The 26,042-nt window shown below is 34.9% G+C and overlaps 2 protein-coding genes across 5 annotated transcripts in view; one reads left to right on the forward strand and one right to left on the reverse strand.

The window, feature by feature from the left end:
* Window positions 1-26,042, forward strand: part of LOC145212143 (uncharacterized) — a 39,695-nt gene that overhangs the window by 201 nt on the left and 13,452 nt on the right. For 2 of the 3 annotated variants that reach the window (XM_080080179.1, XM_080080180.1), the window contains exons 2-54: window positions 608-683; window positions 840-979; window positions 1,158-1,284; window positions 1,497-1,657; window positions 1,769-1,967; window positions 2,068-2,201; window positions 3,612-3,761; window positions 3,842-3,956; window positions 4,048-4,181; window positions 4,249-4,380; window positions 4,570-4,683; window positions 4,757-4,909; window positions 5,835-5,930; window positions 6,202-6,366; window positions 6,428-6,575; window positions 6,842-7,005; window positions 7,296-7,409; window positions 7,738-7,933; window positions 8,432-8,580; window positions 8,654-8,778; window positions 8,928-9,125; window positions 9,441-9,626; window positions 9,745-9,878; window positions 9,971-10,083; window positions 10,587-10,719; window positions 10,935-11,020; window positions 11,349-11,503; window positions 11,565-11,648; window positions 11,850-11,964; window positions 12,244-12,423; window positions 12,721-12,786; window positions 13,724-13,825; window positions 14,218-14,448; window positions 14,539-14,679; window positions 15,256-15,447; window positions 15,698-15,832; window positions 16,194-16,348; window positions 16,675-16,862; window positions 18,039-18,259; window positions 19,534-19,627; window positions 19,695-19,904; window positions 19,995-20,179; window positions 20,426-20,593; window positions 21,659-21,802; window positions 21,936-22,178; window positions 22,422-22,550; window positions 22,751-22,948; window positions 23,144-23,705; window positions 23,972-24,138; window positions 24,282-24,383; window positions 25,011-25,171; window positions 25,391-25,468; window positions 25,542-25,758. In XM_080080179.1, the coding sequence (XP_079936305.1) occupies window positions 608-683; window positions 840-979; window positions 1,158-1,284; window positions 1,497-1,657; window positions 1,769-1,967; window positions 2,068-2,201; window positions 3,612-3,761; window positions 3,842-3,956; window positions 4,048-4,181; window positions 4,249-4,380; window positions 4,570-4,683; window positions 4,757-4,909; window positions 5,835-5,930; window positions 6,202-6,366; window positions 6,428-6,575; window positions 6,842-7,005; window positions 7,296-7,409; window positions 7,738-7,933; window positions 8,432-8,580; window positions 8,654-8,778; window positions 8,928-9,125; window positions 9,441-9,626; window positions 9,745-9,878; window positions 9,971-10,083; window positions 10,587-10,719; window positions 10,935-11,020; window positions 11,349-11,503; window positions 11,565-11,648; window positions 11,850-11,964; window positions 12,244-12,423; window positions 12,721-12,786; window positions 13,724-13,825; window positions 14,218-14,448; window positions 14,539-14,679; window positions 15,256-15,447; window positions 15,698-15,832; window positions 16,194-16,348; window positions 16,675-16,862; window positions 18,039-18,259; window positions 19,534-19,627; window positions 19,695-19,904; window positions 19,995-20,179; window positions 20,426-20,593; window positions 21,659-21,802; window positions 21,936-22,178; window positions 22,422-22,550; window positions 22,751-22,948; window positions 23,144-23,705; window positions 23,972-24,138; window positions 24,282-24,383; window positions 25,011-25,171; window positions 25,391-25,468; window positions 25,542-25,758 (8,265 nt within the window). Of the gene's footprint in view, window positions 1-607; window positions 684-839; window positions 980-1,157; window positions 1,285-1,496; window positions 1,658-1,768; window positions 1,968-2,067; window positions 2,202-3,611; window positions 3,762-3,841; window positions 3,957-4,047; window positions 4,182-4,248; window positions 4,381-4,569; window positions 4,684-4,756; window positions 4,910-5,357; window positions 5,752-5,834; window positions 5,931-6,201; window positions 6,367-6,427; window positions 6,576-6,841; window positions 7,006-7,295; window positions 7,410-7,737; window positions 7,934-8,431; window positions 8,581-8,653; window positions 8,779-8,927; window positions 9,126-9,440; window positions 9,627-9,744; window positions 9,879-9,970; window positions 10,084-10,586; window positions 10,720-10,934; window positions 11,021-11,348; window positions 11,504-11,564; window positions 11,649-11,849; window positions 11,965-12,243; window positions 12,424-12,720; window positions 12,787-13,723; window positions 13,826-14,217; window positions 14,449-14,538; window positions 14,680-15,255; window positions 15,448-15,697; window positions 15,833-16,193; window positions 16,349-16,674; window positions 16,863-18,038; window positions 18,260-19,533; window positions 19,628-19,694; window positions 19,905-19,994; window positions 20,180-20,425; window positions 20,594-21,658; window positions 21,803-21,935; window positions 22,179-22,421; window positions 22,551-22,750; window positions 22,949-23,143; window positions 23,706-23,971; window positions 24,139-24,281; window positions 24,384-25,010; window positions 25,172-25,390; window positions 25,469-25,541; window positions 25,759-26,042 lie in introns of those variants that run through there. The other variant, XM_080080181.1, reaches the window with a different exon arrangement.
* LOC145212145 (uncharacterized) lies at window positions 18,184-19,088 on the reverse strand. 2 transcript variants are annotated; one of them, XM_080080186.1, is made up of 4 exons: window positions 18,942-19,088; window positions 18,752-18,816; window positions 18,335-18,502; window positions 18,184-18,248 (listed from the first exon to the last, which is right to left on the reverse strand). In XM_080080186.1, exons 2-4 carry the CDS (start codon window positions 18,800-18,802, stop codon window positions 18,240-18,242), a joined length of 228 nt encoding a protein of 75 aa, XP_079936312.1. In that variant the 5' UTR covers window positions 18,803-18,816; window positions 18,942-19,088; the 3' UTR covers window positions 18,184-18,239. The 2 variants fall into 2 exon arrangements, with proteins under 2 accessions (XP_079936312.1, XP_079936311.1); XM_080080185.1 differs by having other exon boundaries at window positions 18,752-19,087.

Here is a 26,042-nt window from a genome sequence, read left to right on the forward strand (position 1 = left end):
TTTCTTTGATAAATTATATACCTTTCAAGAAAACATCAATATTTGTTTGTACATTCAAATCTTGAGTACAAGAAGTCTGAAAAAGATACAGGGGGTGGTTTGGATAGGAGACTGGAATAAAATTTAAAACCTAGGCATTTCATTGATTTGTAATTCATTGCGATAAATTCTGTAATCGCATTGTCTGAATAATGGATTGTGTACGTCCGAGGAGCATCTTAAACATAGAAACATGAGATCCACAGTTTTGTCCCTATTTTAAAACAACGTCTTAAAAATTATCATTCGTCATTTGCCCTTTCTTGTCTTAAAAAAATAAAAGGTTCAACATATGGCCAATAACAAATTGTGTAAACAGCTTTTTTACCTAAAGTCAAAAAAATGTTTTAATGGTGAAAAAATCTTTCCTAATAAGTTGTTTGAAGTCAATTTAATGTGAACTGTAAAAGCTTTATGAATATAAATAAAAACTGCAATGAGAATGTGCATTAAAGTTGGGGAAAAACCTTTAAACTTAACAAAACAATCATCGTTATATTAGCTAACATATTTGCTTTTTTAGCTGCCACTGTTCGTGTTATGCATAATATTATTAATTTTTTTGCAGCTTGCTAGCTTTCGGAAGAAACGTTCTGGTAGTAAGAAAAAGAAGAGGACAACTGATTCAGTGGTTGTTACTCCACGTATGTCATGTGTTTAGAATTAAGAAAAAAAAAAATTATGTAAATTTTCACCAGCTATTGAAGGGCTGCATGTAGTGTAATTTTAGGATGAACACTATTATAGAAATTCAAAGAAAAGTTATGACCATCTTGTTTGTCAATATCTTTTTATTGTAGGTGATGGATCTCATTCAGAAGAAGTTGGTGCAGGAGACAGTATTGCTGTACAAACAGGGGATGACACAAGTTTAAGAGCTTTGTCACCATTTGATGAAACTGATAGGTCTTCAACTACGGCTGATGAAATTTCCACAGAGGTGATTAACTTCTTTATTTGTGTTTTAATCATTTTTGCAATTCGTGGTTCAGTTTGTTTGTTTTGTGCATTGAATTGTATTTTTTCGGATCTATATGTTCGGCCAGTTTATAGAACGATTTGGAGTTTATTTATTTTATAAACAGTTTGGTAACTATGCATGCAATTATTGTCACCAGGAAGAGAGTGGCTACAATGTTGGCCTATCTCCCATTGAGAAAATTCAGGAACTGGAAATAACTGTATCAGATCAACAGGTTGCACTACAAAAGTTGACACTTGAAAACAAAGAGCTCCGAAGCAACAGTAAATACAATGTTGTTTTACATATTAAACAAAAATTGACATTCTGTATAAGTACATTGTTTCTAACCACAAGTAAAAGATTTGAAACAGGATAAACTTGCAACTTTTCTACTCTATGTTTAGAAGCACAATAAGCAAAATAACATATTTTATTATTATCATGATGACTTTCTTGAGCTGTAAACTACTTGGTGACATAATTTTTGATTTAGATCAGGTGACACTTTTGGAAACCAGTATCAGTGAAAGGGATGCAATTATATACGAACTGCGAGACAGTGTAACACAAACTGCAAACCATGTTAGACACCTACAACAGCAACTGACAAAGGCCACTGATGCTGTGATGGATTCTGGTGGTGAACAGACGGAGGTAATTACATGTAAACTGTTTAAAAATGTGACATTGTTTGACTTTAAAGGTAAACTGAATCTAGTACAGATGTGATACTCTCCTTTTATTATATTGTTTTTAATTTTGCAGATTGTGGCAGAACTGACTGAAACCAGAAGTAAACTTGACTTGTACAAGGTGGAACTTTCGAAACAGGACCAAGTAATGCAGGCAATGGCACAAAAGTTGGCAGAGAAAAGTTTAGAAGTCGGAGAAGTGGAAGAAAAATGCAGATCGCTTAGGTCTGAGTTGGAAAAAAGTCAGCTTGCAACTTCCGAGGATAGTTCAGGTTTGCAAGCGAATTTATTTTATATTTTTTTACATTTTTGTGTACCTTTTTTGAAGGTTCAAGTGGGGAAGTTGGTGAAATTACCTTTGTTTTTATGCAGCTTTAAGGTCTGTCCAGGATGAAATCGAAAAAGCAAAAACTATGATCAGAGCTGAGTTGGAAGAGCAACATGGATTACAAATTGCAGCCATTAAACATGAACATGCTGAAGCACTTAAGGCTGCAAGACAACAGGTGAGTTTAAAGTATTCTGTCAACATGTTGGTTTATAATTTATTAAACTGCAAAAAATATTTTTTTAACTTAAAAATGACTGCACTGGATATGATTGGTTATGACAAAAATACCCTGTTTTGGGGGCATTGATCAATGTATAGATGTGTTTTATTGTAAGTCGTATTACATTGTTGTACATGTGAAATATTTATTAATATCTTACATGTATTGACAGCCCAGCAATACTGATTTGCTTACCTCAAATTAACAATGCTTGTTGCTAGTTGTTTTACAACCCTGGTATTAATATTTAAAACTTCTCTTGGTCAAAGCATTTAAATTGTGTTCTGGTAGAGTTATAATTGTGTATGTTTTTGTAAGTTGTGTGGGTCAGCTTGTTGTGGGACAATTTAAATTTACCGGCTCTATTTGTTGTTCAATACGCTTTCAGTTGGGTCATGCCTGATTGAGTTACACTACGCACACATGAGAGAAAGAAAAGCAAAACAGTGCTTGCCTATTGTAGTGTTGAGTGCCTGCCATTCATTGAAAACCGTTTAAACTCCTTGAGACATTAGTGACTGTTGTTTGGGCTATCACATGAACCAAATTGTTACAGGTTAAAGAATTTGTTGTTTGCATTTTGTTTGCTTCCATGGTACACAATTTAGCACAATAGGTTAATAGCATAATGGCAAAGAATGAATGTACAAAATTTACCGAACTGGAATTAACAAAAAGCTGCACAAAAAAGTTGCAAAAAATTTAACAGAAAATAATGTACGTATTATTTTCTTGATCTGTAACAACTTCCACCTGCTACATCATTTTTGCTATCTGCTTCACCTTCAAATATTTTCTTAACCACCTGTGTTTTTGCTATTGTTATGTCAAGCAACAGTACTTCACACTGAGAGGTCCCAGAAAAATGCCAGGATATCTCTGAGCACTTATTTCTTATCCCGGCCCTTACTTCTAATGTCAACACTCCTCACTCTACACAATTGCCATGTGGCCACAAGTGTTTTGATTGTCCCATAGTTGGCAAAGCGTCATAATGGTGACGGATTGTAAATTCCAACTGTTTTGATTCAAATATTTGCTTTCATAAGTTTCCACTCGATCCCCACGCTAAGGCAGTTTCTAGGCAGCATATTGGTACTAAGTAGTGTTCAATATTTTGTCATTTTTTAATAGTATATTCTTTGTGACATTGGGAATGTGATTAAATCTTGCAGAATGTAAAATATGTTACAATCAGAGTTTTGTGTTTAGAAAAATGGTAACTTGTTGAGTAATTTTACACCTGAAACAGGTAAGCACCAACTTTTATTTAAAGCAGTTGAATAGTTTATTAAGAGTTTAGTGACTACTCAAATGCATATTTATTGGTGTTGCAAATCTTATTACCAATGTTTTGCATTTAAGATGGAGGGTGCCCAATCGAATATGAACACTGAGTCATCATATGATCCTGAGGATGTACGTGCATATCGTGAGCAAGTTGCCATGCTTAGTGCTCAGCTTGAAAATGCTTACAGGGATGTGGATAAATTAAAACGAGATCATGATAAGGAGGTTTGCAAACTTTGCTTTGTAATTTTCTGATTTAACTCCTGTTTCGGCATTTGTCTGGATTTGTATTTTTTGCAATTTAGGTAATTCAACTTAACCAGCAGTTAGTAAGCACTGTAGATGAGTATGAAACCAAACTTATGGAAGAAAAGGCTTTATGTGAAGATTTGGAAAACAGACTGGAAATGTCAGATACTGGTAGGTTTTACTTGGTGACAAATTTTTTTCTGTTCACTGTATGTTAAATGTTTTGTGATTGTAATGTCCATCAACTGTTCTTATTTTGCAGTAAGTTCTGAAATACAAGCCTCATTTAGCAAACAGCTTGAGCAGTTGGAAGAGGAAAGAGACACATTACGACAACAACTTCGTCAATCGCAAACTCGTGCTAAAGAAAGCAGTGTTTCCAAGAAACAAATTAAAGTAATTGCCATTGTTTTGCACCTGAATTGGTATGTGTTGATGATTTTTTTTAAATTTGTGTTGAAAGGACTTGGAAGATGAAGTGGTTTCGTATCAGAAAGAACTTGCAGATGCAACACAAAGAATAGAGGAGACAGAAAAAGCAAAAAGAAACCTACGAGATGATATTGAGCGAATGGAAGAATCTGCTGATAAACTGGTATTTATGTTTCAATACACTCTTTTTCCTATAATCCTTAGCAATGCGAAATATAAAAATTGAACAGCTTTTCTGTCGACACAGAAAAGTTACATATTTATATTTGTAATCCACTTGCTATGAATTTCCTAAACTTCTTGAATGTTTATAATCTCCTTTAATAAGTAGTTGACAAATGTTCATGTGCAGAAAAAAACAAAGTCTGCACTTGAAACTGAGCTTGAAGCAATGAAAGACCACCTCAATGAATCCAAGCTTGAAATGCAACAACTCAATGAAATGCATGAGAAGAAATCCAAAGAGGTACAACAGGTTCAAATGTATATTGCTAAGCAAGCTTTGTTAAATTAATTAAATGTCTCTCCCTTTTTCAAAGCATGAAGATTCACTTGCACAATTACAAGCCGATCTGGACACAGTAACACAAACTGCAGTGCAGGACAAAGAAGACAATGAAAAGAAACTTCAAGACTGCAAGAATGAACATTCAGAAGAATTAAAAAATCTGCATTCACAACACCACAGACAGGTAAAATTTTGTGCTGAAATCTGCTGCTGTTGTCATATTATTCTCAAATATATTACTTTACAAATTAAAACTTCTGCTCAAATTATTGTGACATATAGGTGCAAAAAGTTTATTTTATTAGCTTTATTCAAATTTATACTTTCTAAGTTGTATGATTTTTTTAAATTTTGTTTAACTTCTCAATTAGAATAGTTTTGCAGAATGCATTTTTGTCATACAAGGTGAACCTGTATAATTAACATTCAAACAATAATAATAATAATGTATGTCATCTCCCGTTATCATTTACATGTTGATATTACGTAGCTAATACGCTTACCTGTGCACACAAATTTGGCTAAATTATTGATGCAGCAAGCTAGTTGCATATGCATATAAAATATTCATAGCTTTACTCTTTTTCCATTTCCCCAACTATTAGCACAAAACTCCGCTACACCATAGAGAAAGCTTCTTTCGAAAGTTTAAAGGTGCTTAAACAGTCCAGAATGGATGATTTTAGCCCTGAAAGTCAGTTGTCTTCAATGTTTGGCAGCAGTTCACAGACTTCCATGAAACAGTGTTCATCATGTGGTTGCGTTCGAGTGGTTTCTCGAATGCCCAACAGTGAGTTGAGGTTGATCAAATTTGGTCCAGCAGCCCTTGCTAAAGCTGCTGCTTTAAGTGATGACTTGAGTGACAGCGATACAGACTCATGTTGTTGTATTTGCCATTTGGAAGATATTTCCCATTCCCCAAGTTTATCACCTTCCATGGAAGATTTAAGTTCGATACATGATGATCAGAGTTGCTCACTTGAGTGCTGTAAATGCTATAGTGTATGCAAAAATCTAATTAAGAAAGTAAGAGAAAGTGAAATGGTTTACAGCTTAAACCTGCTAAAAAAGTCCATTAGATTTGTATTCAAGTTTAAATTTATTTTTAGATGGATGAAGTGAAGGTTGAAATGCAGCGACAACTTGATGCTACAAGAGCACAAATGGAAAATGAACGAAAAGGACAATTGGAATCTGTCAAAGATGTAAGTTTCTTTTTCATTGCAGGTTTAAAAAGTGTTGACAAAAAATATCTAAACTTTCCGTAAAGCAGTGTTCTCTACAAAACTTAATATCTTTTATTGGGTAATATTTTTGGCTTTAAAAGTATGACTAAAAGTTGTTGGAATATTTTCTTCCATTCCAGTCAGTAAATTTGAACGAGGAAATATAATATTTCAACTTGATTTTCCAACCCTGAAAAAAATAGTACTTTAAATTTGTTATTCACAAAAGTTCACAATGTGTTAAATTTAGGTTCATGAAAAGTCTCGTGATCGAGAAGTTGTCCGCATGCAAGAAGAACATGATGCCAAATTGCAAGAGCTAATTGATTCTCATCAGAAAGAATTAAAATCATTAAGAATTGAAGCTGAGGAAATTAAGACATTTGGTGAAGAACGACTCCGCATAGAACTTAAGGTAACAAAAGCTAATACAAAATTGTAAATATTTTTGCTAAATGGCTGATGCTATTTTTTAGGAAGAATTTGAGAATCAACTTGAGAAGGAACTTGATTTACTGCGAAGAAGATTGGATCAAGAAAATGAACTTTCACAAGCAGAGCTAGTGGAAAAACATAGAGATGATTTGGACAACCTTAAACAACAACACAAATCTGATTTGGAATGTATGTCAAGCTTTTGTTTTGTTTTAAATTTGATGCCAAATACAGTGATAAAACAAGCATTTTCATCTCAAAATCATTTAGTTTATGGTAAATATGTATTTTTTGTTTTTGGGAAGATCTTTTTATGAGACCTGTATTTTTCAAAAACAAGTTTTGTTGTTTGTAAATCTACTACAATTGACTACAACAGTGTAACTACGTATTTATCTGACATAATTGTCCTGCACTCTTTTCTGTGATAATTACTGGCAAATTATGGGCTTCAGGTCAAATGGAAGAAGTCTTGAAACAGCAGGGACTTGCCAATGAAAACACATTGCAAGCCCAAAAAGCAGAATTGGATGAAGCTTTGGAAGTGATGAAACTAGAATTCAAAAATGCTCAGGAGACTTTGGAACGGGAACATGCAGAATCTATTGCTAAAATAGAGGTTTGTTACATCACATTTATAATTGTAACAAAACCACAGCTACCACTTTTAAGGGCAAAAAAGAAAACAATGTAAATGTCAAGTTTGTTGATTTTGTTTGCTGTTGCCTTTTAAAAAAAATTGATCATTTTTTAATTCAAACTTGTTTATATGAAAGAAATATTTGTTAAATAGTTATAATTTAAATGATTAAATAATAAAATTAAGTGACAAAACGCAGAACTAAAAAATGGCAATTTTATAAAGTAGATTCAACATATTTTTATGTTTCAACAAAATTTTTAATTCAGGCTGATTTTGGTAACATGCAAAGCGAGAAAGACAAGGCTGTAGAAAAAGTTTCAGTGGAAGCAGAGGAAGCTTTGAAACAAGCAAATCAACAGAGAGAAGAACTCAAAACTGAGGTAAACCCCCAATAAGTGTTAAAATGTTATATTCATGTTTGGTTAATATGTCACCACATGTTATAGTGGCATGGTGATTTAAACATAAAAGCCTAATCTGCTTTACATTAATATCTGGTTTTATTGGAATATTAATATAACATGAAGCTTACACCAAATAGGGATTATACAAAGCCTTTCAAGTGATATTGTTTGGTTTGGCATTATTTTTTTTCTGCCGAGACATTTAACATTTGTTTTACCCTGAAGTGTTTTAATAATACTCCATGAATCATTAAGAGGAAGTCAATGCAATTTTTGAGTAAAACCCAACTGTTTTGTGTTATAGATCTCAGATTTGCAGCAAAAACTACAGTCCTTGACAGAGGAACTTGGGCAGACAAATGAAACGGCTTTGTTGAAACAAGACTCGCTTGATCAAGAGCAAGATATTCGGCAAGACATTGAACAGGAGCTTCAATCTTTGAAAGAAGAATTATCTGCTGTGCAAAATGAAAGAGACCAGATTTTTTCACAAGCTGAAGGTATACTTGTGGTTATGTTAAGAGCAATAAAAAGATATATTAGTGTTAAGTGTCGAGGACTGAGATTCTAAACCCTTTTTATATCTTTGCCCTTCCTTTTCAAGTTTTTAAAATATAAATTTACTCCTAAATTCATTCAACACTCTAATTTCACATATAAAAGCCTTTATGTGCTTACCTTGTTTGTGCATGTAAACATCAGGTTATGTGCCGTTGCTTGTTACTAGAGGTAGTTATTTGTTACAATGGTTACTAAACCAAAGTTACTATAATTGAAAAAAAACAGTTATACAGTTATAAATGACTTTTTTAAGGCACTGTTTCCATTGAATGAAGTTAAATAAACGGGCAGCGTCCATTTATATATATCGAAAGGTAGAGCCAAAAACAATAGAGCATTGCAAATAAGTAAGATTCCTCATGTGGCTGGGTGTCTTTTAATGTAAACTGTAACAGCCTCAACATGTAAACTGAATAAAAAGTGGTTAAATGTTACAGAAAGCCAAAAACGCTTGGCAGCTCTTCACCTTGAAGAAACAGAAAAACTGAATGATGAAATAGCCAATCTAAACAATGATCATCGGCAGAAAATTGAAAGCATGCAAATTGAAATAGATGGCTTGAGAACATCTAGAACTGATTTACAGGTATAAAAACTCTTGTGTAAACAGTAATATTAATGAATGAACCTGTGCTAATTTGTTGTGTTTGCGTTCTTAGGATCTTAAAAGCCAACTTTTGGCCAGAGCTGCATCAGTGGAAGATTTAGAAAAAATGAGAGCTGACTTTGCTGAAGAAAAAGAATCTCTCATAAAAATGCATGATGAAGAAATGGAAAAAATCAGGTTTTTGTTCAACCAAATATATCTATGCAAGCACACATTTTTGGAACATCTCCTGTTTTAGAGACAAAACTATTCATTTTAACTAATTTTTTTGTAGATAACTGACAGTGAATACATTTTGTTTGTTTTAAATATGCTTTTTAATGTAGGTTGGATCATGAAGAAGAAAGCAGAAATTATCAGGAGAAACTTGAACAGCTTCTATCTGACCTGAATGCAAGTCAAGAGAAGTTAGCTGATATCAGTTCTTCCCCAATGCTACTGGAATCATCCCCCATGAGATCAGTATCTGCGATGTCAGACTATGATTCCAGCAATGTTCAAGCACTCAACAAAGACTACAGAAGGCAAGAACAATATGTCAATGTCTTTGAAAACAATAGTTTTGCAGTTTAAAAGGTTCCCAATTAGTAGGAATGTTAAATTGAATCCTTTGCTGTTTCTATCGGGTAATTAACACCAATATAAATTTGTGCTCCGACTGATTGTTAAAATGTAAACGCGAGCATTGTAAAAAAACAATGATTCCGTCAAGTAAATATGGCTTTCTGATACTTGGTTACATCAGTGGTTAAAACACGCAATAGGTTTTTTGCATAAGCTTGGCACTTTTAGCATAAACGTTAATTTAAAAAAAATCTTATCAGTATTTTTTTCTGCAGCGCAATGACTCTCACCAATGTATCAGATGTTTCTGGGTTGAGTGAAACTCCTTTGGATGAAGAGGATGAAGAAGAAGAAAGCAAAGATAAAACAGCTGATGAGAAGCATCTTGAAGAGGAAATACTAAAACAGCAACTTGAAGAAATGAAACGAGTTTTAGATGAAGTTCAACAAGAACTGGAAAAGTATGTTGATTTCTTTCTACCGTTTTTTGCTGTTTTGACTCACTTTTGTTTTGAATTAAAGATTTGTAAATGGAATTGACAAAAATCAATGACTATAAATGTTAACAATTTAACGCAGAAATCAGGCATCACATGAGGAAGTGGTTCAGTCTTTGATGGAAGATCATGCCCGTGCTATGGAGGAATTAAATCAAACTCAACAACAAGACAAAGAAACTGTATTGGAAGAATTAAGAACACAGCATGAACAAGGTAAGACTGTTTTGTTTGAAGTGTTTTTTTGCGACTGGTTTCTGTTAAAGTTAAATTTTTTACTTATATATTTTTATACTTCCGCATTTCAGCCATGAACACTTTGAGAAAAGAACTAGATGAAGCAACAAAGGTTATAAGAGAAGACCACCCCCATGAAATCATGCAAATTAGATTGCAGTGTGCCTCAGACACTGCTAAACAGGTATGAAACTATGCAAAAAACTGATCTTTTTATCCAAAAGAGTTTTACCCTTTTTCAAGGTTTTTGTTGCAATAAGTGTATAATTATATGATGTAATAAGACATGGTTGATGTTTTAAATATAATTGGGTATTGTGGATAATAATTAATCCCTTTGTTGTTTAAACTTTAAAGCGATTTTCAAACCGAGAATCATGTTTGTCACAAAATATTTGCTTTTTCTCATGTTTTAATCCTTGATGATAAGATGTTGGTGTGCTTGGCAATACTAAAATGTCATTTGAGAAAAACAGTTTGTTTGTGTATAACAAGATTAAATGTTTGTTTATATATTACATGTTTGAGAACTAGCGCTTTTGAATCACATGTGTTATAATGTCATACATATTTACTAAGTTGTTGCCAACTTGCATATGTATTTTTTTTAACAAAAAAGGATGATTAGTAGAATGTGTAATTGTTTGTGTTTATTTGAATCTAAAAAAGTTGTTTTTAATGGCACAGGTGGAAGAGGAGACGGAAGCATTAAAGAAAAAATTGGAAGACCAATTTAATGTCGACAAGGATTCGTTAAAACAGCAACTTGAAATAGAAGCAAATGAAAAATTGGAAGAAGAAAAACAGAAACACCAAGAAGGTAAACATGTTATGAAATTCATGTTAGACCAGCGATTCTGTGATCTTACTGTTGTGGTTCGATGAAGCAGTAACAGTAGGTTCAACAGGTGTACAGCAAATTGTAAAAATTAAATTATGTGCGTTAAGGAATTAAATTAGGAGGTTTGGCAAAGTTTATTAAAGGGGCTTTTATCGCTGAAATAGCACAGGCTTTGGCAACCTTGTTTTGTTTAGAACTGAGCAAGCAGTCTGATGAAATGTCAGCCTCTATGGAAAGCAGACTGGCAGCTGTTATGGCTGAACTTCATGAACAAAAACAGGTATTACAAAATCAACTGTTTTAATGTAATGTCATTGCAAGGAATGTTTTAGTAATACTGGCATATGCCAAGCTCATGTAGTACCCAGCTACTTATCATGCATCACACATATTGTGTCCAATTTCTCACCAATTTGCCAAACATGTACAAAATAATACACAGGCAATATAATACTGAAAATACAGAATACTGAAGTTTAGTTATGATGCTAAAATCATCAATCGTCTTCTCCATATATATACTTGTAATTTAAACAAATGTTCCTTTTTCAGAGTGTAAATTTCCATATTATGTTTCTTTATACTTGTTAATCGTGTATATTTTTTAGCAATCTATTGCCAAGCTGTCTGGTGAACATGCTACAGAAATGACTCGGCAAAAAGATGATCTACTCAGCAAATTAAAAGAGGTGGAGGACAAAGAACAAGAAATCAGTGAGACATGGAAAAAGGAGAAACAAGATTTAGAGTCTCAAGTTGATCAGTGAGCGCAAATTAATGCAAATTTGAATGTAAAAACATGCATTGTATAAACTTCATTACAGGTTAAGGTCTGAACTAGAAAGAAGCATCAAATCATACCACCAACTTACTAATGATCTGGAAACAGGGAGCAGTGAACATTTACAGTAAGCTAATAAAAACATTTGTATGTAAACTGTTTTGCTATTTAGTAGTTTGTTTCATGAAACTAATTCACAAAAGAGAACCAGAGTTTTGTGAGCTTTTGTGATTAACCATTAGTTTCTCAGCATTAAAAATTTGCAAACTGGCCTAAAATCTCATTGCCAAATGTATTAATGTTAGTCTACTATCCTTTTTTGATGTAGCACGTTACAAGCCCAGCACAGTGAAATGTTGGAAAATCAGCGCAAGAAGCTCGAAGAGGAGCATGAAGTGAGACAAGAGGCTGCTCTACAAAAACAGGCTCAAGTTTACCAACAGGTACTTGACTCTACAACTGTTATGATTTAAATTTTACATCAACCAATTACATTTCATGGGGCAAATTAATTTTTCTGATTGACTTAGAAAACAACGGGTGGTAGTAAACTATGCATAGGTGCGTAGTTTGTTTGGTGAAATGATTTACTGGTTAGTATTGTTGTGAAACTTGTAGAAAGTCAATAAATAGTGAAAGGATTTGACATTATTGTTAGAGATTTTGTTTTTGCTTTTATGACCAGCTTAAGCAAGTGCAGATTTTTTTGTTTTGTTATGCAGGCACAACAGGAATTTGTTCTGCTTCATCAACAACAACTTGAGCAGTTTACTTCATCACAAAAGGACGAGGCTCTCGGTAAAGAGGAAGAAACAGAAAGGCGAATTGAAGCTATGAAGGAGGAACTGGCCAAACAACATGCAGAGGAAACATCAAAGATACAGGAGAACCACAATGAAGAGGTAAAGTTGTGTTCATATACATAACCATAGTTGTCTTATGAATGGGTATGCCATCGCATTTATGAGCACCTGAATATTTTGTATTGACTGTGGTTGTATGGCTGTATCTATTGCACCCCTCGTTTACAGGATACTCAGGTTTTGCACAGTCTAGGTCAATAGTTCTTGTTCAATAAAAATACACCAAATACCAATTGTGCCCAATAAGTTTTTTCACCTCTCTAGGTGCTTCTAGTTATACTTTGCTTGGAAATTAGAAATATTTTGGCGATACTGAATTATTGTTTAATTCGACAGCTTAAAGTGGTTGCCACAAAACTGGTGGAAGTCCATGAAGATAAGCAGCAGGTCGAAGTGGAAAAGGTTTGTTGTAACCTAAATTTGTAGAATTTTTTGCTGGGGTACTTTCTAGCTTACTTGTAGCTGGGATCATAGTAAAATCTAAAAATAAAATCTCCAAATTCTAAGCTTTTTTAATTGTGACATCAATATTTGTGTGTGTCAATGAACCTGTCTATACTATCACATAATGTAATTAGTATTATGAATGTTATGTGCACATTATTACAATTTAACCTAAAATAGGAGTGAAAAAACAATACAGATGTATAAAAGTTGGGTATGGTCTAAAACAGTGGTTCCCAACCTGGGGTTCGCGGACCCCCAAGGGGTCCGTGAGATGGTCTCAGGGGGTCCGTGAAGGCAAACATTTGTAGTAGTATTAACAACAGTACAATGTTTGTAAGTTCCCAAACCGTTTTTACAATCCTGCATCTGAGTGCAAGTTTATCAAATGCTTGGATTAGGAAAACTTGTATTTGTTACCTCCATTGTGACATCACAACACACATTAACAATAGAAGTTATTGTGCTTTGTTTCAAGTATTGTACACCAGAAAATTTATCTCTTCGTTGCATTAACTGCTACAGTACAGAACTTTATTGAGATTGAGGGACTGTGAAGGTTGATTAAAATTCTGCCCTATAAAGCGAAAGTATAATAATGTATATATAATGCAGGAAACGAAAAACATAACAAAACTAAATTATGTTGGGGGTCCGCGAACCTATAAAATTTATAAAAGGGATACGTGACTGCAAAAAGGTCGGGAATCACTGGTCTAAAATCATCCCAAAGCCATCTTTGTGAGTTAAATATGTTGTGGTTTTTATTGATTCAACATTAAAAAAACATTATCAGTTAACAATTTTTGTGATTTTGTATGGAAATCTTAGGATTGGGTGATAAATTCCAAAATTTTCTGTTACCTTCAAATTTGAACCTAATTGTCTCCAATAGAATGAGCTTGGAAAACTCGTTGATACCCTTCGTGCTGAGAAGGAAAATGAACTTTCTGAATTAAAATCAACACTTGTTGGGCAACACATGGCTAAGTTTCAGGTTGGTCACAAAGTGTTGTTAAATTTGTTGATGACACTTTTAAGGACATTTGAATTGGTTTATGCAACACTATTCATACTTTTTGGAATTAGGCTTTTGATTTATAATGTAATCTGAATGTAACTAGTTAACAACCGAATGTACAGAAAAAGTATATATATGTTTATTGTCTTTGGGCGATTGTAACATACAGTTCAAACTAGAAGACAAAGTAAATGAAACATAATTCTTTGACAGAACTGTGTTTTGTGACTCTGACTTAACCTTGTTCTATATAGCTGGCATATATGAGACTAAAATGTAAAATATATTACAATACATGTACACCCTTAATATACTGCATACCCGTGTGGCACTTTGTATGCATTAACCAAGTAATTTAAATCACCAAGGAGATTACTGCAACTCTGGAACAACATCACAAGGATGAGATGGAAGCTTGTTTGGAAGAACACAAGCAAGAGGAAGCTAAACTTCGAGAAGGACTGATTATGCTCCAGAAGAAACTGGATGCTGCTGATGAAGACTTAAAGAGTCAACTTCAGTCTCAACAAGAGGAACATGAAACGCAAATGAATGAAGTGAAAAAACAAAATGAAGAACTACTTTTACAAATTGAGCAGGTAAACATTTGCTTAGAATAAAAAAGTGGGCAATTTGTCCATGAAAAAATTTAGCCTTAAAGTAATTGTGTTTTTATTTTATTTTGATAGGAAATTCAGGCCCAGGAAGTTGCACATAAGGAGGGTATGAAGAAAATTCTTTCTTCACAAGGCAGTGAGCTGGAAATTCTTCAGCAACAATTTGATGAAGCTTTGAAAAAAGCCACAGAAAGCAGTGTTGTTGAAACACAGGTAAATTTTCTATTAATATTAATGATCTCTTACTGGTTTGTTGTAATGAATACTGGTGGTTGTGATCAGGCGTACTGTTGTTGACTGTAATAATGCATAATTCAGTTTAACTTTTGGAAATTTTGCAATGGTTTCGATATAAGCATTAAAGTTTGTTTGGTTCATCTGATGCAAGAGTTTCAATTACCTATTTTGGTAATTATGTATCTTAACAGTTGTACTTAGTGTCTCAGTTATTACTATGACTGTTTCAACTTTCAAAAGCAGTTTATAGGACCTATTAATCGGTGTGTTTGACATTGGTTTAGTCAATGTTTGTTTTTGACTCTCCTTTACTGAGCAAACTTAAAATGCCAGAATAAACCAGCAACCAGTCAAGTGTTAACAACAAAGGTCTGTTAGACTTTAACATCATAATGCACTTCTCAAGTAGGTAATTTAAGTCATAAAATGTACAAACATGGCAGTTTTTGAGTTTTAAAATTAACTGACACTGACTGGAATAAAAAAGTCACATAGTGAGTGATAGGTCCAAGTATTTCACCAGTAAAATGTCGGTTGATTTTTTTTGTAAAGAAACTTGCTGAGAGAGTGGGTGAGTTAGAGACGGAATTACAAGAGACAGATTCCCTTCAACATGAGATGGAACAATTAAAGGTTCAACGTGATGAACTGATTGAAGCTGCAGATAAACATAATTCTATAATGCAAAACTGGGAAGAAGAAAGAGATGAAGAGCGAAAAGCATACGAAGAAAAATTGGTAGAGGTAGGTGAAAAATGGTAGTATTGACATTGAATATTATAAAAACTAAAATTTTTATTCTGTTGCTTTCCACACAATTTAAACCTAAATAGAATTACATTTCAGTCAGTTTGTTTTAAGCATTAACCAGTATTGTGGTTTTGTCATGTAAACAAATGACAGCACAAACAGACATCCTAATCAATTTCAATTATTGTTGAATTGGTCAAATTGTATTATATTCTGTGCTAATATTTTGCATAATGTTTGAAAGCTTTCTGATGGCATGAATGCTGCCAAGGAAGAATTTCAAGATCTGAATTCTCGTGTTGAATTTGAGAGAGCTGAGTATGAGACAGAGATAGAAAGTGCACAAGAAGAAATCAGAGTAAAAGATGAAAATGTTAAGGTATATTCTCACATTTTTAATTCTCCTGGTAAAATGTTTTATTTATTTTGGTTTCTCATAACTTTTTCTCTTTTTCTGTTTTACTTTGTTCTAGGATGAGGTAAGTTTGTTTGGGAATATTGCTGTTGTATGGTTGTGTTCAATGTATTGAATAATTGTGGTATCTTTCTTGTTGCTGTATTCTGGGTGTAGTTGTAGATGATGGTTTTAATTACAATTGTACGAAAGGTACATTATCCAGCAAGTAGAGGTTTAAAAAATGCTAAGTTTTAATTTTACCAAAAAACACAACAAACACACATGGCAAGAATTTCAAAATTAAGGCTCAAAATCAGATATAAAACATGGTAATGTGATACAGGAACTTCAAGCTGAAATTGAACACAAAACTGCTGCCCTGAACAGTTTGCAGCAACAACATGAACAGTTGACAACTTGTCGTGAGCGGGAAACACAGGAAGGAGACAATCTCCTGAAAATGCTTAGGGATGATCTGGATAGATTAAACAAAGAAAGGTATTAAACTTTAATAAATGATTAACATTACAAATAATATTAGTTTATTTCCATTAAAAGAAAAGGCCTTTAAAACCTGAATACATTATAAAAGTAAACTTGAATTTGAAATTTGTCTTTGGTTTTGTGGTTACAGTACATATATGTTTTACCAATTGCACCTTAAACAAGCATTAATCAATTATTTTGACTCTTGCTTTAATGTTATTTGTAAATTGTATTAATTTTTAGCAGGTCATTAAATACTTTTTTACTGTGTTCTATTGGGTTGTTTTATTGTTGAATATGAATTTATTAAAAATACTAAATAAGTACCACTCTTTCAGAGATGCAATCAGCTCAGCAAATGAGCAACTTCTCTCCACCTTGTCAGAATTGGTGACAACTAATCAAAAGTGTGAGGAAGTGATTGCCAAGAAACTTGAAGCCCTTCCTATTATGGGAACAAGTAGTGGTGGTGGAGCATCTGATGCTGCAGAAAACAGTGCCACACAATTACCTTCTTCCACTGGAGGTTTGTATAAAATACTTTTTGTTTCCACACACCACTTTGTTTTTGTCAATGTAGGGGTTCGGAGTTTAGGGTAATTTGGGGATGTGCCCAAATTGTAAGTGTTTTGTTTGGTCGAGCATGCTCATTGTATTGTGACATCACAAAAACTCCTATTTATTTTTTACTTTTTCAAGCCCATTATGTAGCCACCAGTGCTGTATTTACACTCTGTAAGTCCCTTCTACATAACATGAGAGGCAAGCCAACGCTAATTGAAACACCCATATTTTTTGAGTAAAAATGAACACAATTATTTATAAACACTTGTAAGTGCGCGTGTTTGTTTCCTCAATTCTCGATTTTACGCATGTTGCATACGGGTGAAAAGGGTCAGCGTGTTTTTTTTTCACAAACTTCTTTCCAGTTTTTTTGTCTAATACTTGGGTTAGTTCATGTGATTGCTCGACCGAGCGCCAAGCTTAAAAACAGCACTTAGGTTTTGGCTCGGTCGGCCCGTTTCAAGATAACTTTAGTATTTTCTGGTGGATAAAATATTATTGGGTTCCCTTCACTGAAGTAACATTTTTATTTTACTGTTGTTGATTATTTCAATGGAGGTAGCTCCTGCACTTTTGGCATGAGGGGTTTGATGGATTAATCAAAACCTTTACAGCTGGTAGATATAGCCATATATATTGCCATCTGTTTTGTTAAGCCCAATAGCTCCAGCAATTACCCATTAAAAGCCACAAAAGAGTAAAACTTCTCTTACAGTAGCCAGTGAATACAAATAATGTGTTTTTTTGTTTCTATGGTCTTGTAAGTACAATTATACATGAATTGGTCAGGACGGTAAACTGCTTTGCATTAGAATAATATACAGATGGTAGAATTGATGAAATGCCAATACGGGACAGTGGCTGCCCTAAATGGGACAAAATTTTAAGTTATTGAATTCCAAGTTATATCATAGTAATCATCACATCCCTTTTCTGTGAAGCTCACCAATTTTACAAAACTAATATACCTTCTTACATGCCCAAAATGTAGCTTGAGAAAAGTAAAAGCACCCCTTGCGACGATTTTTCATTGCTAAATAATCTTGCCGATAATCTAAATAATCTTTTTTAGGCAAGGAGTATTAACCTAATACACTAACAAAACTCACAGTATAACAGGTGTTGTTTACATCAACAGAACAAAGCAATGGCACTGATGCTACGACTACACCAGTAAACACGAGTCTCAGTGGAAGTTTTGTGGACGAAGGACTTGAACTTTCGCAGCGTCTTGCTGAATCAATGTTTGTTGGACCTGAACTTGACTCATCTGCAAGGGAAGTTGTTACTGGCAGCGGAACACGAGTCGGTCAAGCTGTAGAGAGATTGCTTGATATGCTCAACAACACTGTACAACAGGTGAATAAAAGCCATTTATTTTATCAATCATGCAATAGTTTACCCTTGATAAAATGCGAACCAAAGTTAATATACCGATATTTCTTTGTGATGATACGAAATGTTCCTTTGGCCATTGGTGTTTATGACGGTGAGGTGAAAAACAACTGGTGTCTGGTAAACTTCAGAAGTTGCCGCATACGTTATGATGCTGGCATTGTACGCGGTGAACGTTCCGCAATTGTTCTTAACATCAGGTAATACCTAAACGGGTGAAAATGCTTAGTGATAACTAGGAAAGAGTGAAGTTTCGTCATAACTAAAGCTATCATTATACACATGCGAAAAATGTCTACCCACTGGTTGTCCCGCGATTCCGTGATTTTCGTGTTGAGCGTTTTTCGTGCAGGATTTGTTTTTGCTTTAACGGTAAGAAATTGATGAATCCCTCTTATGCTGGGACAGGGTTGGTACATTATTACAAAACCCCACCCCAACCAAAATAGCACTTACCGTTTCCAATTTTACCCGCGATCCTCCGCGGTTCATCATGTTGAGGTTCATCCCTTCATTCACTCCTATAACGTGTGGTCGTGTACGAATTAAAAACAAAATTTTAATAACTTTTTCGTTCACATTTTGGCTGGGTTTGCAATTAAAAGGTTGCATGTTATAATTAAACATATCAGCATAAAATACTTACCATTAATACGAAAGAAACCTATGCCTGTTTAAACAACTCGGTTTGTAATGCCACTTACAACCACACTGTTCTGAATCGCCTGAACAAAAACCTCTAGATTTGCCCGCACACATCTGACTAATTTGCTTCGTTTGAAGATGTAATGCAAGGTAGATGCGTAAGTTGTGTAGCCTGGGGCAGCCGATTGAACTTGCTCGATGTTTATCATTTTACTGTATTAACGCCAGGGATATCTAGATTGTGTTGTTTCCATACCCCCAGGCTTGTTGGTCGGTTTGTTTTATTGCAAGCAGCCTAGAATGGCCGTTGCTAGCTTGCAGTTTGTGATGGAGTTTATCCCCAGAGCCGAAAGGAACTATCAAGTGAAAATAATACCAGAATTAAGTCGCAACTGCCTAACGTGGCATGTAAATGGAGAATGGATGACAGATTTCGTTTTGCAGGTGTTAAATAACACAGTGTGTATTGTGAATAGGAATTTGTAATTTTTTCTGCATTTAGCTGAATTAACAAGTTCTAAAGCATGTTTTGGTCAATTTGACTTAATTATTGTTTGTATGTAAAATTTAACATATTTGTTGACGTTTTGCAGTTGAATGCAGCTCAACAAGCTCAGACAATTTTGGGGGATGAATTACAAAGAGTTGTGGAAGAAAAAGCAAAGAACCAAAGTGAACAAAATACAGGTACTTGCTAACATAAGATAGCACATGTTTGCAACATTCTTTTAATTGGTTTCACATTCAATTTTAGATGCAGATGTAGATATGTTGGTGGCGCATCTGAAACAACAGGTCGACATGCTGGAAAAAGAACTGGCTGAAAGAAATAAAGCTATCGAAAACCAGGAAAAAGATAATGCCAATGTCATAGCTGCACATGAAAACTGGCTAGCTGAGGAAAAATCTTTATTGCAAAGACAGCGGGAAGCTCTTGTCGACGGAAGAGACGAAACTGAAATCAGTATGATCATTCACTTATGTTTTGCATCCCACTTGTTCATCTTTAACTAGTTTGCATGTATTTTGGTGGTGATATGATTTTCGTACTTAGATTTGCTTCGCGCTACTGAGGAACTGGCCAATGAAAAACAGATGCTGGTTGAACAACAACAGAAGGAGAGAGATCGACTGGAAGAAGCTGCCCGACAGTTGGAACAGATGATGGAGGAAGAAGCGCAACGTGCTCAGGATCAAGAGCAAATTTACCTCAATCAAATTGAAGACCTTAAAACACAGGTCTCAAATTTTGCACCAAGTTGTTTGTTTTCCATTTGTGGTTTGCAACAAAGTTTAAAATTTGGTTAAGAGTTTTAACGCAGATGGAAACTTCAAAACCTTTGCATTTGCTTGTACAAACACACCCCCTTCAGATTTAGAGACACAAATATTAAATTTTTTTGCACAACATTTCACAATCCAGATTAACTTTGAAAACATTTTGTAAACGCAGGTTTCCCATGTTTTTTTTATATTTGATGTCAGATTTCGGCGTTGAGCAAGCAAAACGAGTCTGACAATCGTTTTAACGCCGAACTGGTGACGGACCGTGAGGCTGAACGTGAGCAGTTCGAACAAATGATGGAAACAATGAGGAATGAAATTGACCAAGCTCGTGACACAGCTAAAACCGAATCTCTACTTGCTGAAAAGGTATCAAGAATATTAAGCAAAAATAACAATCAACGTTAATAAGCTATAATGTATTTTGACGATAATGAAAACTACCATATAAAAGGCTGTGTAAATGATATTAAGTTAAACGTTTATGAATACGTCTAACTTGTAACAAACCGCTACCAGCGTCGAAGTTCGGGAAAATCGGATTTGTCTTTGCCCGCGGAATGCGGCCCGTCACTTGATGAAGAGGTGATATGCCTGTTATCAACGCCATCGGGCAGAGTAGCGATATATTTTATTGCACTTGCATGAAAATATAGAAAAACCATATCTATCGACAGCTAGTCTAAACTTTGTGTATTCTTTGACCGTTGCATTTTAGGCAACATTTATGTGATATCTAGAATAGCACGATTACATGATTTTTAGCGTTTTTAGGTTTAGTTTTAGTTGTTGATCAAATTTCATTTAGGTCTATTGCGGTTTCGTCACGTGTTTTAAAATGTTGACATTGGTTCGTGTGACGAAATCCATCCCCTGGGAAACGTGGCTCATTCTAACGAGGCCATTACTAACCACTCTCTGCCATCAGCTGTTAGTTTAAACGCTATTTGTTAGCTGGTCTCGTATCAGCGTTTCGACTGCAAAAGTATTGCTTATATACGAGTAAAACTTATGTTAGGAATGCTGTCAGCTACCTTAGCTGCCCATTCTGCATGTTATGCTAACCGCTCGCACCAGAGTATACCAGTAAAGCAGAAGTTGAAACATAAGAAGGTTACAAATGCATGTTATACCGTACTATTAACTGATGATTGCGTATAGGGTAAATTTCAGGTTTTATTTATAGCTTGTAGCTTAAAAAATGTTTGGGGACTTAAGAATGCAATGTTGCCTTGCATGTTATGATGCAAGATAGTACATTACGAAATGCATTGACTAAAGATCAGAACTAGCTAAAAGTACGTTAGACTTTTTTGATTATGAACAAAAATAATGTGTTAGGAATTTTTACATTGTTGTTTTTTGAATAGCATGTTTAGTGTATGGTAAAGTATTGTACGAACGCTAATTACCAAGTGTATGTACGTTTCGAAGGTTGCTCATTTGGAAGAGGATTTAGAAACAAAACAACAACAGCATCAGGAAGCTCAGGATCAGGTCGACAAGTTGCAGAGCAAGATAGGAGATTTGGAAAATCTTATCGAAGAACTCAAAGATCAAGCGCAAGATGATCAAGAGGTTTGTACGTAACACCATAAAATCCTTTAAAGCAGGAGTGTAATAGATGTCAAGCTTTTAAAACGTGTGTATTTTGTCAATTATATTAGCGGTCACCAGGTTACTAATACAAACCTTTGTCAACTCAACACAGCTTGAAACCCTGCGGAACGACGCTACAAAGACCAAAAACGAGCTTGAGGAGTCGCGTCGTCAACACGATGTTCTCCAGCAAGAACTTTACGATAACATGTTGCGCATATCAGCTCTGGAAGCTCAACTTGATAATTACAGACATGGTGTCGATGAACAGAAGCTTGTGGCGGCTGGTAGAGCACAGGTCGAAGACATCATATTGGAGGAACAAAAGGATGACATCGAAGACCGAGACAGCCAGGTTAATTTGTAGATGCGTTAAGTCGAACTCCGAAGTTTGTTGAATTGAAGACCAAGGATAATAGTTTTTTGTGTGGTGGAAGTCCTAACAAAATCCCGATTAGAATGCAAATCAAAAACACACATTGTTGATCCAACACCCTGTTCTTAACGTGATTTGTGAATTGTATTTGGCAGATATGCAATAGATAAACCTGCGACAACTTTACCAATATTCGGTCTCTATGTTTTATTTCATGTGTAGATCGCGATGTTGGCCGAGCAGCAGAACAATTTGCGCACACAACTCATAGAGAAAGAAGAGCAAGTCGAAAAGTTGCTTCGTGAACTGGATCAGTCTAAAGACATGGAAGTTGACAATGCCAAACTGAAGGTATAACCAACCTAACTAAACCATTTTCTAATTGTTTACCTCAAAAACTCAAAAACTGTATGCCATATCAAACCAAACCAACGCTACTAATTGTAATAAATCTATATCTTTACAGTAAAGTGCATCAAACTACTTTAACCTTTTAAGTTTTAATAATTTTGTTGAACTGATTTTTTTGACAAACAATTTCTAATTCACAGGAGGAAAACGAGGAGTTGCGAAATCGACTGAACGAAGATGGCGGAGAACCACAACAACAATCCACACAGTCCGAACAACTCGAGGCATTATCACGACATTTGCTGGAAGAGAAGAATGCTGAAATAGATGAACTCCGTCAGCAGATGTCGCTGCTGAGAAGTGACACTTGTGATGGAGATCTTTCAGTGTCTGAACAGGTTGGTATGCTTTAGCTGAGATTGAAGTTAAAGTCTTACTTAAGACCTAAGTGAACTGGCAAACATGGATAGTAGGAATTCCATAGACTTAGAAAGTTGTGCACTATCTGCTGATATAAGATACTAAGATATAGAATGACCGTATTTTGGTTTAAACTGGAATTCGTGTCGAAACTGATGCGTTTTTGTTTTCAGATCATGTCATCACTCAAAGATCAAATTGAAGATCTCGCAACCGAAAACGAACAATTAAAGTTAAAACTGCAACGTGCTGAGCAGCAACTCACAGAAGCCCTTGAACAAAATGCATTACAAGAAGAAAACGTCCAACAAGCTGTAAAAGACAATTCTGAAAATGTAACAGACGTAGATACTGGAATACACGAAGTCGATTTAACTGTGGGTGATTTGACCCGACAAGAAGAAATAAATAAACTCCTCAGACTGGAAGAAGAAAATCGCCAACTTAAGGAAGCGGTGGAAAATGCTCGCAGTGAGGCTGAGAGATTGGTTGCTGAGGCTGAAAAAGATATTTTGAATCTTCCTCCGCGGGTTAAAGAGTTGATCCGTGATCTGGAGGAGAGACTCAATAAAGAGGAGGAGAGTGATGGTGGAAGTGCGTCCTCTTCTGATTCGTCGAGTGATGATGATTACGACAAATACGAGGAAAATGTGATGAAGCTCACACACAAGAATAATGTATCAAGCGATTTGTTGAAAAAACCTAGGAAGTCTAAAGACTCCAATGTTGTGAGAGGTAAAAAAATATAAAGTACATGCAAATGAATATGTAAAATAATGGCACATGAAAACGGGCAGTGAATTTATTTTTTGTGTAAATGGCCTAAATTTTAACATACATATATATATATGCCAGGCCAATCTAAGTCCATTGTTCAATTAAGCACCAGTCTAATTTAGATTTTGCCCAGGCCTTTATCGCCTACTCATATTAGTGAAAATGTTTGGTCCATGTAGAAACAATACTCTTTCCGGGTGAAAATGTGCACGATTTTGTTGCAGAAAAACTGATGGAAATTGAGCAGGAGCTTCGTGAAAACACTCCAGGTGTTCTTTCCCACATACTCAAAAACAAATACGATGATGCAAAGGAGCAAAACGAAATTTTGAAAAGATTGGAAAACCAACTAGACGAATCTGAGAAGAAAGTAGCAACCCTTACACAACAAGTACGAAAAAATACCTGTATATTGTATATAACATAGTTTACGGACACAGCGTTTGTATTCTACACTACTTACTACGTAGAACATGTCTTCCAACCATGTGTTGTTAAAAGACGTTTCAGGACATTTAAATATGTATTCTCTAGGTGGCCGAGCTTCAAAATGCTTTACACGCGCCCGACGTGTGTATATCGATGCGCGACGAAGACCTCGATGACAAATCGGATCGCGATGTTCACGTGGATCAGGTGAGACCGCATCGTGTGAAGGAACTCACGACTGAAGTGAAAAGAGTGAGATTTGTGTGCGGTCGACCCATCGCCACTAAAACCATCTGCAGAATCAAATGCCACAAAGTCGCTGTCTACTTTTGATTGAGTTTTTCTGCTTGTGTCGAAGTGCATCCCCATATATGCTATTCCGATTCCAAATGGCTCATCTTAACACTAACGTTCAATACACCTAAATGCACATGCATTCGTGAAAACCATATTATATGCTAAATAATAAATAATCCCAAATTCGTCAACAACACATATTTTTTATCATTTTGTATCCATTAAAGCTGCAAACCATCAAAAAAGCGTTTTCAGAATTCTTGGTGCAATCGTTTTCACTGTGAAATCATATATTCTTTCCTGTCGAAAATAAATTTGTTTTGTTTGAGTTTGGGAGCCTTTGTATGTTGAGAGCAACAGCTGCCTCAGTTTTATTGATTTCAATTCGCCTATTTACGTTTTTTTGCTGAATCGCCTGAGGCTATTTAGCCGCAAACAACTCTGACAGCTGTTGCTCTCTGCTGCCGAAGGTGTCGGTTGTTTTGTGTAGAATCTGTGCGCTAGAGTTACATTTACACCAGTTTTATCGCATTGTAGAAACCGGATGTTCCTGTGGATCAGGAAGATTCTTCGTCATCTTCTGATTCTGAGGACGATGTGGATGAAATGAAAATACAGCTCGATGCCAAAGAGAAGGAAATACAAAAGCAACGGGAATGGATAAGTGAATCAGCTGAAAAGTTGGAATCTATGCAAATGTAATTTATAGCTAATGCAGTTAAATTACAAAATAACTTACTTTCTTTAATAGAACATTGTTTAACGGGACGTACTGCGTCGCAGATTAACTTTTTAGTTGTGTCTTAAAACGATCCGGTGGTTTTTAAGAAATGCTAAGGTTCAAGTCAATGAAATATCAAACTTCATTCAATGTTCCATAGTGAATATCTTTTAAAGCATTGATCATGTTGTAACAGGGAGCTTCAAGAACTAAAGCAAGAACATGAAGAACTTATTTTCCGCTGTGAAAATCTTGAAACCGAAGTGGCAGAAAAGTAAGTACATTCGTCTGTTAAGTGTGTGTAAACAAATGCATGAATGTAAACGAACATATATTCAACATCTTAGGTCGGAAGAGTTGGAAGCATTAAGACAGAAATTTGTCGATGAAGAAACTGGGGACAACATTTCTCAAGACGATGTTTCACAAGATCCAGAAGGTGACGAACAAATTTCGTCAGAGCTTGAACCAATCAAGGAAGAGATCGACTCAGATATGGAGAACACAGAGAAACTGAGTGATGAAGTCGAGGAGTTAAATAAGAAATTAATTTCAATATGCGAGGTTTGTACATCTGCTAGTCGAATAAACTGTGGTATTTTTTTATTATATTGTGGAATTTTACAATGTAATGTGTTGTTGTTCTGAAAATGGTGATATCTAAAACCTAAAACTATCACTTCAAGAACAATAAAACTGTGTTTGATTGACTTTAATGACTGTAACAATATTTTGTGAATGATATTTTACCCTTATTAAATAGTTGAAATGGCAGATATTTTATCAATATGGAAAAGGTGTTTGTTAGTTATGCCATTGTTGAAACGTTACAACTCACATTAAATTCT

The sequence above is a fragment of the Phallusia mammillata genome, chromosome 2 (genome assembly GCF_965637545.1).
Source record: "Phallusia mammillata chromosome 2, kaPhaMamm4.hap1.1, whole genome shotgun sequence".
Taxonomy (NCBI): Eukaryota; Metazoa; Chordata; class Ascidiacea; order Phlebobranchia; family Ascidiidae; genus Phallusia; species Phallusia mammillata.